This window comes from Benincasa hispida, unplaced genomic scaffold (genome assembly GCF_009727055.1).
Source record: "Benincasa hispida cultivar B227 unplaced genomic scaffold, ASM972705v1 Contig727, whole genome shotgun sequence".
NCBI lineage: Eukaryota > Viridiplantae > Streptophyta > Magnoliopsida > Cucurbitales > Cucurbitaceae > Benincasa > Benincasa hispida.
Genome location: NW_024065071.1, coordinates 441,648 through 463,352, shown reverse-complemented (window position 1 = coordinate 463,352; position 21,705 = coordinate 441,648). Strand labels below are relative to the sequence as shown.

The following is a 21,705-nucleotide window of genomic DNA, read 5'->3' as shown; positions in this document are numbered from 1 at the left end:
TGAACTTAAACTCTCAAGAATTAAATTTGACGGATCACATATATGTTGTTGATAGCCATTATAATATTACAAACTTTATTATGTGAATGAACCACTTTTAGTTCCGACTTTGAAGAAAGCCATTGTTTAAAAACTATTTTGCATGTATGGTAAATTGCTAAGGATGAGGTGTCAAAAATAAATTGAGTTTACAAACCTCACCATTACACTTTATTAAAATAAAGAATAATTGGAAATTAAAAAGAAGATGTTATTTTGTAGTTTTATGTAAGACAAGCTTTAGCAATAATGCAATGGAATGATTATTGGTTATTATTCAGCTGTATTCATATATCAATTTAATAAACATATACCAAAGAAACCAACATTATCTTCAACTCCACAGTTGCTGTGCTATGGACCATTTGGCGTGAGTGAAACAACTGTACTTTCAACTATAAATACAACGATGTTATAAAGATAAAAAGCATGCTAATTTAGTGTAATATAGTCAAGGTTAACTACATAATTCATAAATTCGTAATTTCACTCATCTATGACATCAGCAGAAGGTCATTTGACATTTTTCAAAAAAAAAATTGGGTCATTTATCATTTTGGACTCAATTTTTGACGCATCCATACAAATATTCTGAATTTTAATGCGTAATAATTTCAAATTCCAATGTTTTTTTTATCTTCTTCTTCAAAACCCTAAAGTTTTTCTGATAAGATTTCTTCATCTTCTTGATCCTCTAACCCCCTCTAATTTTTTAGCACGTTGTGGCATGGATTTGTATCAGATATAGAAATTAGATTAGAATATTTATAATTTTCAGGCCACAAGATTGAATGGAGGGAAATTATGTGCAAATAAATTAAATTAGGAGGGCTTACAAGGAAGAGTACCAAAAGTTGTGGATCTGTTGGCACTTTGTGAGTTTGTGTGGTATGTACTCTCTGAGTTATCTTGAGACACTTTATTGATTGACATGCATGTTATACATATGCCTTTTCTAATTATTAATCGTTTAAAATACTATTATTATCTCTATTTCCAATCTGTTTAGTTTTAGTATCTGTATTTTTAACTAAATTTAAATTTGACATTTGGAACTAGCTAGTTAAAATGCAGCCGTCTACGAAGGTAAACTACAGCGAGGTGGAGCAGTGGGCGGCGACAGAGGGTGTGAATAAATGCCAGTGTGAAAGAGTAATGTTGGGAGTGGGCTTGTTGCTGCAAAGAAGAAGAACTCCAATTTTGTCGTCTGGAGTGGATCTTCTGACGCATTTTTTTTTTGTTATCATTTTCCGGCGATTTGAAGCATCGGGAAAGAGGTGATTTTTTGTAGTGTAAAGAAGTGAATGGTTGACAAATTTATCAGCAATTTATCTGTCAAATGCATAATTATTATGTATATCAAGTGTATATCAATATTGTATCAATAGTGTGTAAAATATATCATATGTATCATGTATATATAAGTAGTGTATCAATCCAAAAATCTATATTTACTTTAATGAAAAATGCTTGATTTTGGTAACTTCTATCTGAAAAAAGATCCAAATTTAAAACGTGGGTAGATGAAAGGCGAAGAAATAGAGCTATAAATAAAGGGTCCCTTCCTCGATGGAGAAATATATCCAAAGAGAAGAAGAGAGATAAAAATGGAGGTTTCAAAAATACTTCATATGAATTCAGGAGTTGGAGAAAAAAGCTATGCCAAAAACTCCTTACTTCAGGTCTTCTCTTTTACTTTTATAAACTCACTCACTTCCCTTTTTCACTCTTTTTGTTTCTTTCTTTCTTTCTTTCTTTCTTTTTTTTTTAAAAAATATATTTTGTGTTCTTCCATTTCATTTCATCATCATTATCTCAAACAAGTTGTTTATGGAAAGTTGGAATTGACTGTGTTGCTTTTTTTTTTTTTTTCGTCCTTATTTGATGCTAGTTTTTCTTCAATTTTCTTTCCTTTTGTCATTCTTTTTATTGTACATATTTTTTAAAATGATTTTGGTTGCTTGTATCATATATATATATATATAAGCTTTTGTGTATATTCAATCCCTTTTTTCAGAACAAGAATTATTTTATTAAGCACAATCCCTTTTTTCAGAACAAGAATTATTTTATTAAGCATGCCAATTGAGCTATGTTCTTGTTGCGATAAAATAAATACTATAAATTTAATACTTAGATTTTCATATTTTTTAATATTCACACATGTACTAGACATAATATTAAATGTTTATTTGATCTAAAAAATTCATTGAAGGATCATAATTTCAATTAGATATAAAATTTGCATTTTATATTAATAAAGTAATTAATTTTTAAGATTTTAAAATTTTTTCATGGACTTATTTAGACAAAAATCAAAAGTTTAAATAATTTTATTAGATACTTTAAAAATTTTAAAGACCAACTAACAGAAACTTTGGAATTAAATTTTTTTTTCATGATTCGTCGAATCAATAAAACGAGTATTATCAATTATCACAGAGCTACACTTACTTTTGACAATCTTATAGCGAAAGGCAATATCCATAGCGTGGCCAATCATAAAGGAAGCCATCGAAGACTTGTGCAGTACTCTGAACATTCCAACCACTTTAACAATAGCAGACTTGGGATGTTCTTCAGGACCAAATACCCTTATGATTGTCTCCAAATTAATCAAACAAATTGAACTATTTCACAAAGACCATAATAAACCATTCCAATATCAAATCTTCCTCAACGATCTCCCTACGAATGATTTCAATGTCATTTTTAGATCATTGTCAAATTTTTTGGGAGATTTGAAGACCGAAATTGGAGCTGATTTTGGAGATTGTTTCTTCAATGGGGTGCCAGGTTCTTTTTATGGCAGGCTTTTCCCCAAAAACACCTTGCATTTTGTTCATTCTTCTTACAGTCTTCAGTGGCTTTCTCAGGTAATTTTTAAAATCTTATTCTCTATTGAAAAAAAAAAAAAAACCCAACAGTTGGAATTATTATTAACTATATGAAAATTGAATTAATGTGTAGGTTCCTAAAAGAATGGAGATAATGAATAAAGGGAATATATTCATAGACAGTACAAGTCCAAAGGATGTGATTGAAGGATATTATAGGCAATTTCAAAAGGATTTTTCACTTTTTTTAAAGTGTCGTGGAGAAGAAGTAATAGCTGGTGGACGCATGGTTCTTACAATACTAGGAAGAAGAGATGAATATCCATCAAACAATGACTATTGTCATGCTTTTACACTTTTGAATATGGCTCTCAATAACATGGTTGATGAGGTGAAATACAAAACCTTTCTAAAAATATATTATATTCTCTTCACTAATAAAATTGCCAAATGTAATAAACTTTTTTTTTTGGGAAAAAATACACTTTTGGTCTCTGAAGTTTGGTTTAGGTTGCATTTGGGTCCCTTAGTTTTCAAACTTAACAATTTCACGTATACTCTGATTGTTCCTTTTGGTAGCACATTGGTCCTTCTTGTTGGAAAGAAACTCTTGGAGGTTAGAGCTAATTTTCAAAGAAAGGTATAAGAAGGAGTTTACTTGCGTTATTGATCGCTTCTATTTTTTTGGCTTTATATAACCTCAAAGACATCCCTCCTATTTATATTAATTAACTTCCCTACATTTATGACTAGGATATTGCCAACACATTCATGGTCTAATGACTACTAATGTCTTTCTAAACCATTCTTTACAATTACATATTTTTCTCATATATTCTAGATAAGTTTACACTATACTCTAAGTATCTCCTACAAGTTATTTATCTAGAATACGCTAATACTTAATGCTTCTAGAAATTGTCAAATTGGTCTTTTGTTTTGGACTAGGTCCAAATATTTTCTTACCCAAAGTTTATATTTCAACAGCTCTGTCGATTTTTTCGGTTAATTCCGTTACAGAAAGTTGATGTGTGTGTGTATATATATGTTCTCTCACCCTCCCTTTTTCAAACCTTCTCCCTCTCATGGATGTCACTACCACCAATTGCCGTCTACTGCCACACTAGTCACGCGGAGGAATTATCCCAATTTTAATAAAAACATAGACGTCACATAAGCAACTGATGGAGGAACAATCAAGGTTGTTACCAAAATCAAACCTCAGGGTAAACTTGCTGAGTTTGAAAAACTCTAGTTCCGAAATGCAATCTAAACAAAACATTTGGGACAAAAAATGTATTTTTTCCATTTTTCTTTGTTGTATTATGATTTGCAGGGGATTGTGGAAGAGGAGAAAGTTCATAGGTTCAATATCCCAAACTTCATGCCATGTCCAGAGGAAGTCAGAGCAGAGGTTTTAGAAGAAGGAAGTTTCATCATCAATGAACTTGGAGTCTCAAGAATTGATTGGGATTTCTACAATACTGAATTTGATGGATCAAACGTGTATGTTGATAGCAGTTATAATATTGCAAAATGCATTAGATCTGTGACTGAATCACTTATGATTCCTCATTTTGGAGAAGCCATTGTGGAAGAAGTATTTCAAAGGTATAGAAAAATTGTTAGGAATGAGATGTCCAAGAAAAAGATTGAATTTACAAACCTCACTATTTCCCTTACTAAAATATAAAATGATGGGAAACAAAAGATGATACTATGTGTTATTTGGTTGTATGAAGACATGCTTGTAAAAGGAATAGTGTAGCTATTGTTAAATTATCAAGTCAGCCACAATTTACCTGGATTAATTAGAAGATTAATGCAAACTTTTAAAAGAATTGGAAAATGTATTTATGTTATTATTGTTATTAATTTTGTATGAAAATTTATGTCAGTTGAGCTAGGTCCAAATTGACATATTTATGTATTGTTTTATCTAGTATTTTTATTATCATGAAAGTTACCTTTTTAATTTTTGAGTTTTGACTTATAGGCCATGTTGGTCCCTAAATTTTCTAAATCTACATTTTTGTTTCTATGTTTTTCAAAAAGTTGTGTTAGATAAAGGTAAAATTACATCCATGGCAATCGAGTGAGAGAAAAAAATGATAATTTAATTACGTGGGATCCTCCATTTATAAGTTTAAAAAAATAAGAAAGAAGTAAAAAAAAAAAAAAAGTAGATGGTAAAAATGTTGTTTAGTTTGAAAGATTAAAACTTTTAGTTAAGAAAAGCAAGTTTCCATAGAATAATCCCTTACAAAAGTTTGACTGAAAAAAAAAAAAAAAAACAGAGAGAGAAATAAAGGAAAAGGAAAAATGAAAATAGAGGGTTTTTTTCATGGGTCTCATTTTCTTAACAACTTCAAGAATTTCTTTGGAATTTTATATTGTGCTTTAATTTGAAGTTATTTTAATAGACGAGTGAAATTATGTGCAAGTTCTAAAACTCTTATAAAGAGCTTGATGTGAGTTTTATTATTGTGTTTATGGTATAACAAATTAAATAAAGAGTGTTTCCCACGAAATTTAAGATGAATAACCATAACCTTAAGGATAATTGTAATGGGTAGCCTATTTAGAGATAATAAACAAGTGTATAATAGCATTTTAAAAAAATTACAAATATAGAAAAGTTTATTAGTGATAGATTTCTATTATTGGTAGACTCTTACCAAATATATAGTCTATCACCCATAGACTCTTACCAACGATATGATCTATCACGATAGAGTATTCAAATTTTAATATAGTAAAATGTCATTGTCTATTAGTAATAGACATTGGTATGCATCAATTTATCAATGTCTATTACTGGTAGACAATGACATTTTGTTATATTCATAAATAACACTACAAGAAATAAGGGTTACAATAGTTAACGAAAAAGACTATAAAAGACTTTTCATAGTTTTTTTTCGAAGCTCCTGACAGCCCATGTTATTAAAAGTATGAGACTTTTTATAGCCTTTTTTGTAGAGCTATAATGGATGCTATAGTAGAGTATGAAGATATATCATATATATATATATATGACTATGAAAACATTCAATTACGTTAGTCACTAAAGCTATCTTTAACATATAATAGCTTGACTCAATGCTATATTTGTTATATAATAGCATTTTCCTAATGCTTTCTTTGACTTAAGATAACTTTTTTTTTAAGGCTATTATATCATATATATATAGCTTTAATCTTATCCTATAACAAACAACATTGAAATTATGCCCATTTACATTAGTCACATGTTTTAAGCTAAATAGACATATAAAATACTTCATAATGTATGCATTAAATATAAAGACTTCCTTTTATTATTGAAATTTAGTAATCAATTTACATTAGAAACTAAAGAATACGTCCAATAACTATAAAAAATACATTGAATGTAATTTGCAACTATACAGTTGATAGGCCTCCAATTATACTGCAATATCAAATAAGAAAGAATAAAGGAGATAAGGGGAATTTGAAGGTTGAGTCGAGTAGGGAGCTTGGGGACCGCAACTAAATTACTTTCAATTCTGTTGGGAGAAGTTTGGCGTTTAAAAGAAGAAAGAAACTGAAAGAGAAGGCACTGAAGTTTGAATATCTTCAGTGAGAAAAGTGAGTTCTCGAGGGTGGGAGTTCGGGAACGCCTATCGTGTTGAATCAACCGAGGAGTTTTGCTCATCACCTACTTCTTCTACTAAGCGATCGAGTAGTACAGCCCAACGATCGTGTAGTGTTTTGTGAGCAATCACATAGTGTTTTGTAAGTGATCGTTTAACATTAGTAAGCGATCGTGTAGAGTTAGCGGGCGGTCATTTAGAGTCTGTAAGCGATCGTGTAGAGTTTGTAAACGATCGTTTAGAGTTTTGTAAGCGATCACGTAACAATAAAAAGATATCGTCTAGTTGTGGATTGACTCTCATCGTTTAATGAAGAAAAAATTCATCGTTTAGCTGTTATATCGAACAATTGTGTCAACCTGTTTAATCAATAAAGTCCAGATCAGTGTCCTAACAAATTGGTAACAGAGTAACCACCTAGGCAGACATGGCTCAGAAATGGTTTGAGGAAAAACTAGAGTTACTAAACCAGGAGATCTCTGGACTCAGAGTCAAAATGCATAAATTGCCAACAATAGAGGAGAATTTGGCATCGTTAGCAAAAAGCATTGAACGATTAGGATTGCAGGCAGAGATACATGAACAAATGCTCATTTCCTATGTTACGGAAATGGTGAAAGGAAAAGCAAGGGTGACGGGGGAGGCAGAAGGATTGAATGTCAATAATGTGTGCGGAACGAATAGTTCAATGAAAGCAGCCGGTGAAGAAGCGACTTGCGACCAAAGTAAATTCAAGAAAGTAGAGATGCCGGTGTTTAGCGGAAGCGATCCAGGCACGTAGCTGTTTAGAGCAGATCGCTATTTTCAAATTCATAAGCTGACTAAATTTGAGAAGATGATGGTGGCGGTTGTGAGTTTCGATGGCACCGCGTTAGATTGGTATCGATCGGAGGAAGGTAGAGAGTCGTTTAAAGATTGGGAAGATTTGAAGAAAAGGATATTAGTACAATTCTGATATTTAAGAGAGGGATCGATCTGTGGAAGATTCTTGGCTATCAAACAAGAAACTACTGTAGAAGCGTATCAAAATCTGTTCGATAAATTGGCAGCGTCATTGCCTCATCTGTTGAATGAAGTACTAGAGGAGACATTTATGAATAGTTTAGCGTCGTGGATAAAAGCTGAGGTTGAATGCTGAGATCCAACCGGGTTAGTGCAAATGATGTCGTTGGCGCAGTATGTTGAAGATAGAGAAAATGCATGGGTCGAAGCGGGTCGGGCGCGAACATACGAAGGTAAGATCCAAAATTCGAACTCTTAGAAATTCAATGTAGAAAATATGGTTAAATCAGGAGGTGGTAGTGAATCGAAAGAGGGAGGGAATTTCGAGAGTCATTCCCAATGAGAAAATCAAGTTGCGAGTAGCGTCGAATAACGATATCCAGAGAGAAATTTCGACAAGAAGGTTGATAGATGCTGAATTCCAATCGAAGAGAGAGAAAGAACTTTGTTTTCGGTGCGATGAAAAGTATACTGTTGGGCATCGATGAAAAGGGCGTGAGTTGAGAGAACTGAGATTACTTGTTGTGCATGTGTCCGGTGAAGAATTGGAGTTGTACGAAGAAGATGAACTCGGTTATGGGATTGACGAACCCTTGAACAATGAAGATTAAATGGGAGATCAAAGGAGAACTGGTGGTGATACTGGTTGATTGTGGAGCTACTCATAACTTCATATCAGAAAATCTAATGAATTTTCTGCAGTTGAACATCACGGAAACGACAAATTACGAAGTAGTTTTGGGGTCAGGAACCACAGTGTGAGGTAAGGGAGTATGCAAAAATGTGGAAATGAGGCTGGGAGATTGAAGAGTGAATGATAGCTTCCTGCCATTGGAGCTAGGAAGTGTTGACGTGATTTTGGGGATGTAATGGCTACAATCCTTGGGAAAAATAGAGGTAGATTGGCAGAACCTAACAATGACATTTGTTCATGAGAATCGGAAGATTACTCTGCAGGGGGATCCAAGTCCGACGAAGGCAAGGATCAGTCTAAAATGTATGGTGAAAACATGGGAGGCTGAAGATCAAGGATTCCTGGTTGAATGTAAAATGATAAGTGGAGGTGAGTTGGCAACTGAACATGGGGAAAGCAGGGAAGCCGATTCAATACTAGAGTCTCTATTAGTCTTGTTAAACCAGTTTCAAGACATATTTGAATGGCCAGAGGAGTTATCCCCTCGTCGAAGTATTGAGCATCACATCCACTTGAATGAAAAAACCCGTCCAATGAACATTCGTCCGTATAGATATGCATATCATCAGAAGGCAGAGATGGAGAAATTTGTGAAGGAAATGTTGAATTCAGGCATCATTAGACCAAGCACCAGCCTCTATTCGAGCCTTGTTCTATTGGTTAGAAAAAAGGGTGGAGGATGGAGGTTTTGTGTGGTTTTAACACTGCCATTATTCCAGATAAATTTCCAATTTCTATAGTGGAAGAACTTTTTGATGAGTTAAATGGAACTACTCTTTTTTCGAAGTTGGATTTGAAGTCAGGCTATCATCAAATTCGGATGAACCCGTGGGATGTGGAGAAGACAGCCTTCCAGACACATGAAGGGCATTATGAATTTTTGGTAATGCCTTTCGGTTTAACTAATGCACCTTCCACATTTCAAGCACTGATGAACAATATATTTAGACTTTACTTACACCATTTTCTGTTAGTGTTCTTTGATGATATACTTGTATATAGTAGAAATCTAGAAGAGCTTTTGCAACATTTAGAAGTGGTATTATCAGTCTTAAGGGAACATGAACTCTATTCTAATAAGAAGAAGTGTTAGTTCGTAAAAGACAGAGTGGAATATTTGGGGCACATCATCTCCAAACACGGGGTGGAGGTCTATCTGGAGAAGGTGGAGGCAGTGTTGGAGTGGTTGCTGCCTAAGACAATGAAGAAGGTGCGGGGGTTCTTGGGTTGTCTGGCTATTACTGGAGGTTTGTACAAAATTATGGCAGTATAACGATAGCTTTGACACAAATTTTGAAGGGAGGGACCTTTCAGTGGATAAAGGATGCTCAGTACACTTTTGAGAAGCTCAAAACATCCATGATGACACTGCCAGTGTTGGCGTTACCTAATTTCAACATACCCTTTGAGGTGGAGATCGATGCTTCGGGGTATGACATAGGTGCAGTGCTAGTGCAATAGAGGCGATCGATCGCCTTTTACAGCCATACTCTATCTTTGAGAGACCATGCGAAGTCGGTGTATGAGAGGGAATTATTGGTTGTTGTCATGGTTGTGCAGAGATGGCGACCTTATTTGTTAGGAAGACGATTTGTCATCAAAACTTATTAGAAGGCCTTGAAATTTTTACTTGAATAGAGGACAATACAGCCGCAACATCAGAAATGGGTAGCTAAATTGCTTGGGTATGATTTTGAGGTAATCTATCATCCGAGATTGGAGAATGGTGTTGTGGATGCCTTATCCAGAGTGGAGATGGATGCTCAATTGGCAATCGACCTCTACTTTGATTGACATAGCTGTAATTCAGAACGAAGTCGAGCATGATGACCAGTTACAAAGAATTAAAGGCCGAGTACTGAGGAAGAAGGATGGAGTGCAAGATTTTTCTCTCCATCAAGGCATGCTGACGTATAAAGGGAGGTTAGTACTTTCCAACACTTAATCTCTGATACCTACAATCTTGCATACATATCCGCAGAGCTATATTGGGAAGGAATGAAGAGAGTTGTTAAGAAGTATGTGGAGGAGTGTATGGTTTGCCAGAAGAATAAATCGTTGGCTTTGTCACCAGCTGGGTTATTAATGCCACTCCCTATTCCAGATGTTGTGTGGGCTGACATATCGATGGATTTCATTGAAGGATTACCTAATGCCAGGGGGTATGATGTGATTTTAGTGTAGTCAATCGATTGAGCAAGTGTTCTCATTTCTTGCCTTTGAAACACCCTTTAAATGTTGGTATTGTAGCAGACACATTTTGTAGAGAAATAGTTAAGCTGCACAGGGTGCCGAAGTCAATTGTCTCAGACCGAGACAGAGTGTTTCTGAGTCACTTCTGGTAGGAGTTGTTCCGACTGTCGAGTACCAAGCTCCATCGCAGTATAGCTTATCATCCTCAATCAAATGGTCAGACAGAGGTGGTTAATCACAGTGTGGAAATGTACTTGAGGTGCTTCTATAGAGAGCGTCCTAAAGAATAGATTAACTGGTTGCATTGAACGAAATACTAACACTACATATAAGGCTTCTACTGGCTTTTCCCCTTTTCAGATTGTGTATAGACGATAACCTCCAGTGTTGATTTACTATGGGGATGATTGCACTGCCAATGCGACTTTGGACCAACAAATGCGAGACAGGTGATAACAGGAAGAAATGCACGTTATCATAGTGCTAAGTTCTTAAACAATGTTGGATTACGTTGATAAAATGTGTTAATTTGCGTCCATTAAGCATCAATTTCATAATATTGCGGTCGCATGCGTTCAACACATTAGAACAGTTGATTTTTGTATTTTTTTGTGTAGAATATGCGTTGACGCAATGCAAGAATTGCGATCATGGGAAATCATTGGTCGAGCGCAACTTCACCACAAGGCTTTATGATGATTGTGTTCGCAAACATTCGCCCGAGAAGGATCACCTCAACTTGGTCAACGCAACATGGTTGCCGCATCTGGGTGAAAGGCTAATTAAGCGTGATGGGACATAAAGTTGATGACAGTCAAATCCGAATTAAGGGTTATGGTTCCTCATGATTATATCCTCCTCATCATACATTAAGCTTTCGAAATTGATAATTCATTCGGTGTGCGGAATCAACGTTCCTCTTTAAAGAAATTTATATTTAGATCCTGTGTTTATTACAATTGATAGTAAATCGGGGATGCAAAATAGAAAACCTAAGACTATACTTCACCCATGGACGCCATGTACTTACATACTCTCAGATAGTCATATACGTATTCTAGTAATAGGAGATCTTTCTAGCCAGATATAGAAGTTATATACAATTACTTTCGTTCTCGCTCTATCTCATATTTGTTCATAGATTTCTTTCATTTTAAGGCGGATGCGAGAGAGAAGTTGTGCCGGCAGATCGTTCCGATAGGAGCTTAGGAGAGCGCCGGAGAAGCTTCAAGGACAGAGAAAGGGCCGACGCTTTGCAGAAGCGGGAAACATCTTTAGAACTAATAGAATTTCTTAGTGTAAAGCCTTGGTCAGCAAGGAATTGCTACTAGCTCTACTTTAACTTCCATTGTAATTTGTACTCAAACTCATTTATAAAAATGGAATTTCCATCTCTATATCTGTTACTCTCTGTTATTCATGGATGAGTAGCTATAAATCAAGTTGAATGGGTTGAGAAGCATTTAGCTACACAACTAAGGAAACTTCATTCTTTTGCGATTATCTTATATTAATGTATGCTTCATTCGTCCATTAGAGATACTCGAGGGTAATCTACGAACAATATAGACTTGGGAAGGTCAGGTTGGAATCTAGCCTCGAAAGAGCCAGATTAGAACGCATAATCAAGAAATAGGAGTTAGGAATGAGCACTATTTATTATCAACACATTGCATACATCCTAGAGATTAGATATGATTGTATGCGGTCACCTTGCTTTTAAGCATTTTGCATCATCGCATAGGACAAGAGTAGAGACTTAGGGATAAGCTCTATGGACACTTTTGTATTCAACACATGTGTCTTAGCTTTAGGAGCATCGCACTTGCATTGGAAAATGACTTGCTGTGCATGGTTGTAACATGATCTCATAGTCTGACGCATTCCCAAGTAACGCTAGCTAAAATTCTTCTCAACCCGTTCATCGTATACTCATTGCATCTATCACACAACTACCTTTTCTCAAATCCCCCGCATTTATTTATTTTTCATCAACGCAAACAAAAAACCCAATAATTTATTTATTTATCCGGTTACTGCAAAGTTCTTCATAAAAATTACCAACCAATCTGTTTTCACAAGTCCCTGTGTTCGACCCTGGACTTACCAGGAACTCAGAGGAATTTACATTTGGATTCCGCTTGGGAAACTTGAGTGCACAACGAAATTTCATCAATGCATAGTATCCACATTTCCACCTCATAAAATCAAGCATCAAATTTTTGGCGCTATTGCCGGGGACTTCGACAAAATAGTTTGCTAATGGTAAATTTTTTTTATTTCTTTGCAGACTCTCAATCTCTGGCGAACTACGACCTGGATATTGAGAGAGCGTTTAGAAGGAGATTGAGAGACCGCCAACAACAACCACAGTCAGATAAAGAAGAGATGGTGGAGCAGCTAGAAATGGAGCACCAAACAATAACAATGTCATGGCGAATCCAATTCTGTTAGCAAACGATCGCAATAGACCCATCAGGGACTATGCATTGCCAAACCTCTATGATTTCTCTCTGGGAATCATGAGGCCTGCCCTCGACGGAAGCAGAATCAAAATGAAACTGGTGATGCTGTAGATAATCCAGAATGCAGGTCAATTCAAAGGAAGGGGTGGCAAGGACCCGCACGTCCACCTCCGAAGCTTTATTGAAATTTGCAATACTTTTGCATTCCCGAACATCTCTGCCGAAGAAGTTCGACTAACATTATTCTCATTTTCTCTCTGTGATCAGGCTAGGAAATGGGCGTATTCTCTCGAGCCGAGAGAGATCACTTCTTGGGAATAGGTAGTGGATAAATTTATGAAGAAGTATTTTCCACCCACCGAGAACGCTAGATGAAGGAAACTTATTACAAATTTTGAACAAGACATGGACGAATTGCTTAGCAATGCTTAGGTGAAGTTTAAAAGGTTCGTCTGGGACTATCCACACAATGGGTTACCAGACTGCCTTCAAATGGAGATTTTCTATCATGGTTTGAATCCCACTTCGCAGACCGCTGCCAATGCGGCAGCCGCTGGTGGTCTGCTTGATAAAACATGTGACGAGGCGAAGAATATCCTGGATCGCATCTCTAAGAACCATGAAGATTTGAGAGAGAGTGACTGAAGATTGAGACTTACACTGACGCAAATAACGGTGTTATTGCTTCATTACAAAACCAGATGACAACAATGATGAATTTAATCCAAGGAATTGCAATCAGTAGTCGAACACCGCAAACTGGACAAATGAACGCAATCAGTCTAAACACCACAAGATGTGTAACTTGCGGTGATGGGCATGCAATGGAAGATTGCCCACAAAATCCACAATCTGTATACTTTGTAAAGAATAACCCTTTTTCGAATATCTACAACCCCTAGTGGAGAAACCACCCAAATTTTGCTTGAAAGAATCAACAACAAAATTTTCAACCTATGGCGCAAAAAGAAGGGCCACCAGGATTCTTCCCACACAACAACAGTCAAACGATCAATCAAGCAAGTAGCTCACAACCACCACAATCCTCCTCTTTAGAGAGCATTGAAGCAATACATAGAGAAAAACGAAACCGTCCTTCAAAGTTAGGCTACGTCCATCCACAATCTTGAATTACAGATGGGCCAGATTGCGAGTGAGCTGAAGAGTAGACCGCCAGGGGCTTTGCCAAGTTCAACTGAACTTTCATGCAATCCGGGGGGGATCAGGTAAAGAGCAATGTTAGGTTGTGACATTGCACAGTGGGAAGACTGTGGAGGGAGAAAAGAAGAAGCTTAGTAGAACAACTTTCATTATAGCTGAGCCTGAGATTGTGGTGACGCAAGAAGAAGAAATAGAAAAAGAAGTAGTAGAATCAGAGGTTGCGTCGACCTCGAAGCCAACTGAAATGGGAACCGTGAAAGTTCAGTTACCGCCTTTCCCACCGAGACTAAGGAAGAAAAAGAACGAAGAGGTACAGTACTAACGCTTCTTATCTATGTTAAAGCAATTACATGTTAACATTCCTTTCAGTAAAACGATTGAGGAAATGCTTGCCTATGCAAAGTTTCTGAAGGATATGGTAACTAAGAAGAGAGGAGTTGGAAAATTTGCCACGGTGACGTTAATGCAAAGTTCAAAATCAATAATTCCACCGAAGATGAGCGATTCTGGGAGCTTTACTATTCCTTGCTCCATAGGAGGACTGTACATCGGGCAAGCCCTGTGTGACTTGGGAGCTAACATAAATTTGAAGCCTCTGTCAATCTTTAGACAATTGAATGTGAGGCAACTTGTGCTGACAATAGTGACTCTCCAGTTGGCCGATAAATCTCTGGTTCATCCAGAAGGAAAGGTGAAGGATGTGCTGATAACAATTTACAAATTAATCATGCCAACTGAATTCATCATTTTAGACTATAAGGCCGACAAAGATGTTTCCATCATTTTGGGGCGACCTTTCTATCAATGGGTCGTGCCCAAATTGATGTGCATAAAGGGGAAATCACTTTGAGTATCAACGGACAGAAGCTCAAGTTTAATATAATTCGTGCTATGAAATTTCCGAATGAAGAAGACCTACATGACTCTGATGATGACCAGAATTCAATTGAAGAAGAAAAGTTTGATGAAGAGACTGAAGAAGAGGATACCAGCGCATCCGTTGCTGCCTGTAATGCAATCATAACAAAAGCAAGCAAGGAAGAAGAAATGAACACAAAGTAAGAAGTAGAGCCAACCGAAAAAGAAGAAAGAAAAACAACACAACCTTCCTTAGTAGAGCCACCAACACTTGAATTGAAGACCCTACCAACCCATTTGAAGTACGCATTTTTGGGGTAGAATGAGAAGCTACCAGTTATCATTTCCTCTGCGCTCAACGAAGATCAGAAGAATGCGTTGATGAACATTCTCAAGAAACATGTGCGAGCAATTGGCTGGATGCTCGCCGACATTAGAGGAATTAGCCCTACGTATTGCATGCACCACATTCGTCTTGAAGATGACCACAAAGCAACAATTGAACATTAACGCAGACTTAACTCTGCGATGAAGGAGTTCGTCAAGAAGGAGATTATCAAATTGCTAGATGCGGGCATTATCTATCCTATAGCAGATAGTACGTGGATCAGCCCCGTGTAATATGTGCCGAAGAAGGGCGGAATGACGGTAGTCCCAAATGAGAACAACAAATTAATACCGCAAAGGACCATCACTGGATGGCGCATATGCATGGACTACCGTAAGCTGAATGCGGCCACAAAGAAAGATCATTTCCCTCTGCCATTCATCGACCAAATGCTAGACCGACTAGCAGGGAATGACTTCTACTACTTCCTGAATGGTTATGCCGGATACAATCAAATTATGATAGCTCTAGAAGATCAAGACAAGATCACATTCACCTGTCATATGGGACATTTGCTTTTCACCGCATGCCGTTTGGCCTATGCAATGCGCCAAGCACGTTCCAAAGGTGCATGATGGCCATCTTTTCAGATTATCTCAAGGACTCTGTAGAAATATTTATGGATGACTTCTCCGTTTATGGGAACACTTATGAAGTCTGCCTAGCCAACTTAGAGAAGATTCTGAAGAGATGTGAAGAGATGAATTTGGTGTTAAACTGGAAAAAATGCCATTTCATGGTTAAGGAGGGTGTTGGGACATGAGGTCTCCTGGGATGGGTTCGAGATGGACCAAGCAAAAATTGAAGCAATTGAAAAACTTCCACCTCCAAGCAGTGTGAAGGCACTTCTTGGGGCACGCTGGATTCTACAGACGATTTGTCAAAAACTTTTCTAAGATAGCACGACCGCTGAGTGCGTTGTTAGAGGCTGACAGAAAATTTGAGTTCGACAACAACTGCCTCAACGCATTCAGAGTTTTAAAAAATGCACTGATTACCGCACCCATCTTGATTGCGTCGGACTGGACACTGCCATTTGAAATAATGTGCGATGCAAGTGGGTATGCAACTGTCTCTTATACACATCTAGATGTGTATAAGAGACAGACTCGGGAGGGTAGTCTAAAGACAGGATCTAGACTTGGGAAGGTCAGGTTGGAATCTAGCCTCGAAAGAGCCAGATTAGAACGCATAATCAAGAAATAGGAGTTAGGAATGAGCACTATTTATTNAATGTGCGACGCAAGTGGGTATGCGATGGGAGCAGCTTTAGCGCAAAAGAGAGAGACAATTTTGCATCCCATCACATATGCTAGTAAAACATTAAACCCTGCTCAAACAAATTATACCACTACAGAGAAAGAACTCCTGGCAGTAATTTTTGTGTTGGAAAAATTTCGGGCATATCTGTTGGGAACAAAGGTACTCATCCACACTGATCACTCGATGATCAAATACTTAATGACAAAGAAGGACACAAAGTCGAGGTTGATCAGATGGGTTCTCCTCTTTTAAGAAGTTGATATAGAAATAATTGACCAGAAGGGGACAAGAATCAAGTTGCGGATCACTTGTCTAGACTGGAAAATCCTGAGATTGACTGCAACGAGTCTGAGGTGAGTGCCGTATTCTCGGATGAATAGCTATTCCATATAAAAGAATTTCCTTGGTATGCGGACATAGTCAATTATTTAGTTTGCGAACAATTTCCTGAAGATTACACCTACCATCAATAGAAGAAGCTCAAGCATGAATGTAGACATTATTATTGGGATGAGCCGAATGCTACTCAACAACGCATATTGTCATAATACCACGACTCACCTTATTGTTGGCACTTTGGAGGGCAACGCACTGCAACCAAAATTTTACAAAGTGGATTCTTTTGGCCCACATTATTCAAGGATGCGGCTGACTACGCAATGAAATGTGATCGGTGCCAATGCACAGGTAACATTTCACGGAAACATGCAATGCCAATGAATACTATCTTGGAGCTTGAATTATTCGACGTATGGGGGATTGATTTCATGGGACCATTCCCCTCTTCCAATGGTAAACATTACATTTTATTAGCCATTAATTATGTCTCCAAGTGGGTAGAGGCAATAGCATGTGCCACAAGTGATGCGACGGTAGACTCCCAGTTCCTGAAGAAAAATATCTTCACTCATTTTGGCACTCCTCGTGCCATCATAAGTGATGAAGGATCCCACTTTGTCAATCGCAATATTAAGGAGTTGCTGCGTGAATACAACATCCTCCACAAAGTGGCCACCGCATACCATCCGCAAATGAATGGTCAGGCCGAGGTGTCGAATCGAGAAATTAAATTGATATTTGAGAAGTTCGTAAAGCCTTCACGGAAAGATTGGGCAACAAAGTTTGATGATGTGTTGTAGGCATACCGGATTGCATTTAAAACACCAATAGATATGTCCTCATATGCGTTGGTGTTTGGAAAGGCGTGTCATTTTCCTTTGGAGTTGGAATATAAGGCATTGTGGGCGGTAAAGAAGCTGAACTTTGATTTGAAGAAAGCAGGAGAAGCGCGGAAAATGCAACTGGTCGAGCTAGAAGAATGGAGGAACAACGCATATGAAAATACGAAGATTTATAAAGAGCGCACCAAGCGCTGGCATGACAAACGCATATTCGGTAAGAACCTCAAAATCGGGCAAAAGGTCTTACTCTTTAACTTAAGACTACGACTCTTCTCGGGAAAATTAAAATCACGCTGGTTCGGTCCCTTCATCATTAAAGAAATATTTCCACATGGTGCGATGGAGCTGATCACTGAGGATGGCAGTCAGACATTTAAGGTTAATGGACAGTGAGTTAAAGCATATTTCGGAGGTGATTTCCAGCCAGAAAAAGCCTCCGTAAAGCTAAAAAACCTGGACTACCCCTTACTTGACTCTTGAACTCTTATCCCTTCATCACTTTTACTATTATTTAGCTATCTGAATCTTACTCATATTTCCTTCTCTATAAAAAAAAAAAAAAAAAAACTTATCGTTTTGTTTTAAATCATTTGACCCTCTCTTTGTTTGTTTACAATGATTAAGGCACAGGATTGCAGAGATGTTACATGAAGAAGCACTTATCTTCTCAATCACCGCAATCCACAGAAGATAGATCACTGCAAAGATGAATGCGTCAATACACAATGCGGGAGATAACGCAAAATTTGGGGGGTTATTCTTCCTTATCTTTATTTCAAATTTTGCGCTATCACATTGCATTTTAGTTTTCAAAGTTTTATCACCGCATCCTCTTTGCTCACCACAATCATTTGACATAGATAAATTTAGTAGATTACCGCATAATGTTTCTTTGCCAAGTATGATTTCAAGAATAAAAAATATGCTTCTATTTCTTTCATATATACTAGAGTCAACTTAATATTAAGATTGTCACCTTGTAAAATATTTCTAGAAGTTAGGGGTTTGCTAGCTTTCTATCAAACTCTCTTTACAACGCATTCTAGAACATCACATGACTTATTTTAATCTTTTGGCAATGAGGACATTGCTGCATTTTAAATTTAGGGGTGAGGTATTTATTTTCGACCTTGCTATTTTGAAAAAAAAATATTTTGAGAATAATAACTCCACTGTCAACGCAATGGGAAACTCATGTTGATAAGAGTTAAGTTGTGAAAGGCACTTACCCGTAGTTGGATGTCCGCATGACACACGTGGGGGCAAGCCAAAATGAAAGTATATCACCTGGATCAACGCATAAATAAATGACCGCAACTCCACTGCCAAATAGGTATGAGTTTAGTCTGAAAAAGAATGCATTGCTCGTAGTTGGATGTCCACATGATACCCATGGGGGCAAGCCAAAACGAAGGTAAGACACTTAGATCAGCACAAGGTCAGAAAAAAAATATTAATGAAGAAAATTTTTGTGCAAGGATAAAATCATTTGACACCCCGGTAGAAAATTTTCTTTTTGAAATAAATCATGCGATGTTCCGGAATTTAGTAAAGCCCTTTTGAAAGGTAAGCTTGCAGTCCCTAAGTCTTAGAAATATTTTAAGAAGAGACTTGAATAAGACTTAAGGAAATTCTAGTATATAGGAGTTGAATAGAGTATTCTTGAGAAATCTAAGAAAAGAACATTGTGGTTGACTTGCTAAAAGAATCTTTAGCTTATGCTTGAGGACAAGCATTGTTTAAATTTGCGGGTGTGATAACGGGCAGAAATGCACGTTATCATAGTGCTAAGTTCTTAAACAATGTTGGATTGCGTTGATAAAATGTGTTAATTTGCGTCTATTAAGCATCAATTTCATAATATTGCAGTAGCATGCGTTCAGTGCATTAGAACAGTTGATTTTTGTATTTTTTGTGCAGAACATGCGTTGACGCAATGCAAGAATTACGATCATAGGAAATCATTGGTCGAACGCAACTTCACCACAAGGCTTTGTGATGATTGTGTTCGCAAACATTCACCCAAGAAGGATCACTTCAACTTGTTCAGCGCAACAAGGTGGGTACATCCGGGTGAAAGGCTAATTAAGCGCGATGGGACATAAAGGTGATGACAGCCAAATCTGAATTAAGTTGACAGCCGATAACGATCACAAAGTATATTTAGCTTTTCGGTGACAATTATTCGGCGCATCAGTTAAGAATTAAAGCCGTCCCATCTGTACAACCATGAGAGAGAAGCCGCTTTTCACCATGGATGCTCTATAAATACCAGAAGCATTCTTCAGAAAATGGGGTTCAGTAGTTAGAGATTTCATACTTCAGTTCGCACACTTTTGTTCATAGTTTTCTTTCATTTTAAGGCGAATGCGAGAGAGGAAGTTATGCTAGCAGATTGTTCCGGTAAGCTTGGGAGAGCGCCGGAAGCTTCAAGGGCAGAGAGAGGGCCGACGCCTGCAGAAACGAGAAACATCTTTAGAAAAGAATAGAAATTTCAGTGTAAAAGCCTCGGTCAATAAGGAATTGCTACCAGGCCCTCTACCTTTAACTTCCATTGTTATTTTGTACTCAAACTCATTTATAAAAATGGAATTTCCTTCTCTATATCTGTTCACTCTCTGTTATTCACACATCAGTAGCTAAATCAATTGAATGGGTTGAGAAGTATTTAGCTAGCACAACTAGGGAAACTTCATTCTTTGCGATTATCTTGTATTATGTATGCTTCATTTGTGCATTAGAGATACTCGGGAGGATAGTCTAAGGACAGGATCTAGACTTGAGAAGGTCAGGTTGGAATTTAGGCTCGGAAGAGCCAGATTAGAACGCATAAAAATAGGAGCTTAGGAATGAGCACTATTTGTTATCAACGCATCGCATGCATCCTAGAGATAAGATATGATTGTATGCGGTCATCTTGCTTTTAAGCATTTTGCATCATCGCATAGGACAAGACTAGAGACTTAGGGATAAGCTCTACGGATACTTTTGCATTTAACACATGCATCTTAGCCTTAGAAGCATTGCACTTGCATTGGAAAATGACTTGCTGTGCATGGTTGTAACATGATCGCATAGTCTGACACATTCCCAAGTAACGCTAGATAAAATTCTTCTCAACCCGTTCATCGCATACTCATTGCATCTATCACACAACTACCTTTTCTCAAATCCGCCGCATTTATTTATTTTTCATCAACGCAAACAACAAACCCAATAATTTATTTATTTATCTGGTTACCGCAAAGTTTTTCATAAAAACTACCAACGCAATATGTTTTCACAAGTCCCTGTGTTCGACCCTGGACTTACTAGGAAACTCAGAGGAATTTACACTTGGATTTCGCTGGGGAAACTTAAGTGCACAACGCAATTTCATCAACGCATAGCGTCCATATTTCCAATTCATAAAATCAAGCATCAACAGGGATGCTGCACTGTGAGTGCTTAAGGAGCATTTGAGGGTGGCTCAAGAGAAAGAGAAGAAGTTTGCTAATAAGAAGCAACGTGATATTGAATTTCAAGTTAGGGATTGGGTATGGTTGAAGTAGCTCCCCTATTGTCAAATTTCAGTTCAGCAAAAGCGGTAAGTTGGACCTTCCGATAACAGTGTCGATCGATCCAGTTTTTCATGTGTCGCAACTCAAAAAAGTTGTTGGACAACTAGAAGGGGAATCGTCTGTAGATAAAGGTGGAGGGGGAGGTAATGATAGGCCTCCAATTACACCCCAGGCCCAGGATTCGAACAAGGATTCGAAATCCGGATTCGGCACCTGATGGCCCCGACATTCCCCTGCGTTCCCTGTGACCTAGCTACATCATTCTCACTTATCTTGAATGCTTCTAGAAGTGAAAGTTGTCCCCACAAACCAACACGGATCCTTTCAGCATGCTTTGTTCTCTAAGCACGCTGAACTTTGGAGTTCTTATGATTGAGCCACCGAAAAGGAAGGTGCACCTTGTTGGTATAGGTAGTAACTTTCAATTCTTTTAAGGCTTTCTTAACC

General features: G+C 37.3%; 1 protein-coding gene across 2 annotated transcripts; it reads left to right on the top strand.

Annotated features, from left to right (window-relative positions):
- The first annotated feature begins 1,619 nt into the window (after positions 1 to 1,619).
- Positions 1,620 to 4,808, top strand: LOC120069977 (salicylate carboxymethyltransferase-like). Of its 2 annotated transcripts, none has more exons than XM_039021824.1 (4): positions 1,620 to 1,721; positions 2,511 to 2,915; positions 3,010 to 3,267; positions 4,213 to 4,808. In XM_039021824.1, the coding sequence occupies exons 1-4, from the start codon at positions 1,647 to 1,649 to the stop codon at positions 4,567 to 4,569; spliced, it is 1,095 nt and encodes a 364-aa protein (XP_038877752.1). In that variant the 5' UTR covers positions 1,620 to 1,646; the 3' UTR covers positions 4,570 to 4,808. The 2 variants fall into 2 exon arrangements, with proteins under 2 accessions (XP_038877752.1, XP_038877753.1); XM_039021825.1 differs by having other exon boundaries at positions 1,636 to 1,721; positions 2,517 to 2,915.
- Positions 4,809 to 21,705: the final 16,897 nt, after the last annotated feature.

Coding starts and splice junctions, on each gene's coding strand:
- LOC120069977 (XM_039021824.1), top strand. CDS start 1,647: ATGGAGGTTTCAAAAATACTTCATATGAATTCAGGAGTTGGAGAAAAA. Junction 1,722..2,510: donor CCAAAAACTCCTTACTTCAG/GTCTTCTCTTTT, acceptor ACAATCTTATAG/CGAAAGGCAATATCCATAGC. Junction 3,268..4,212: donor TCAATAACATGGTTGATGAG/GTGAAATACAAA, acceptor TATGATTTGCAG/GGGATTGTGGAAGAGGAGAA.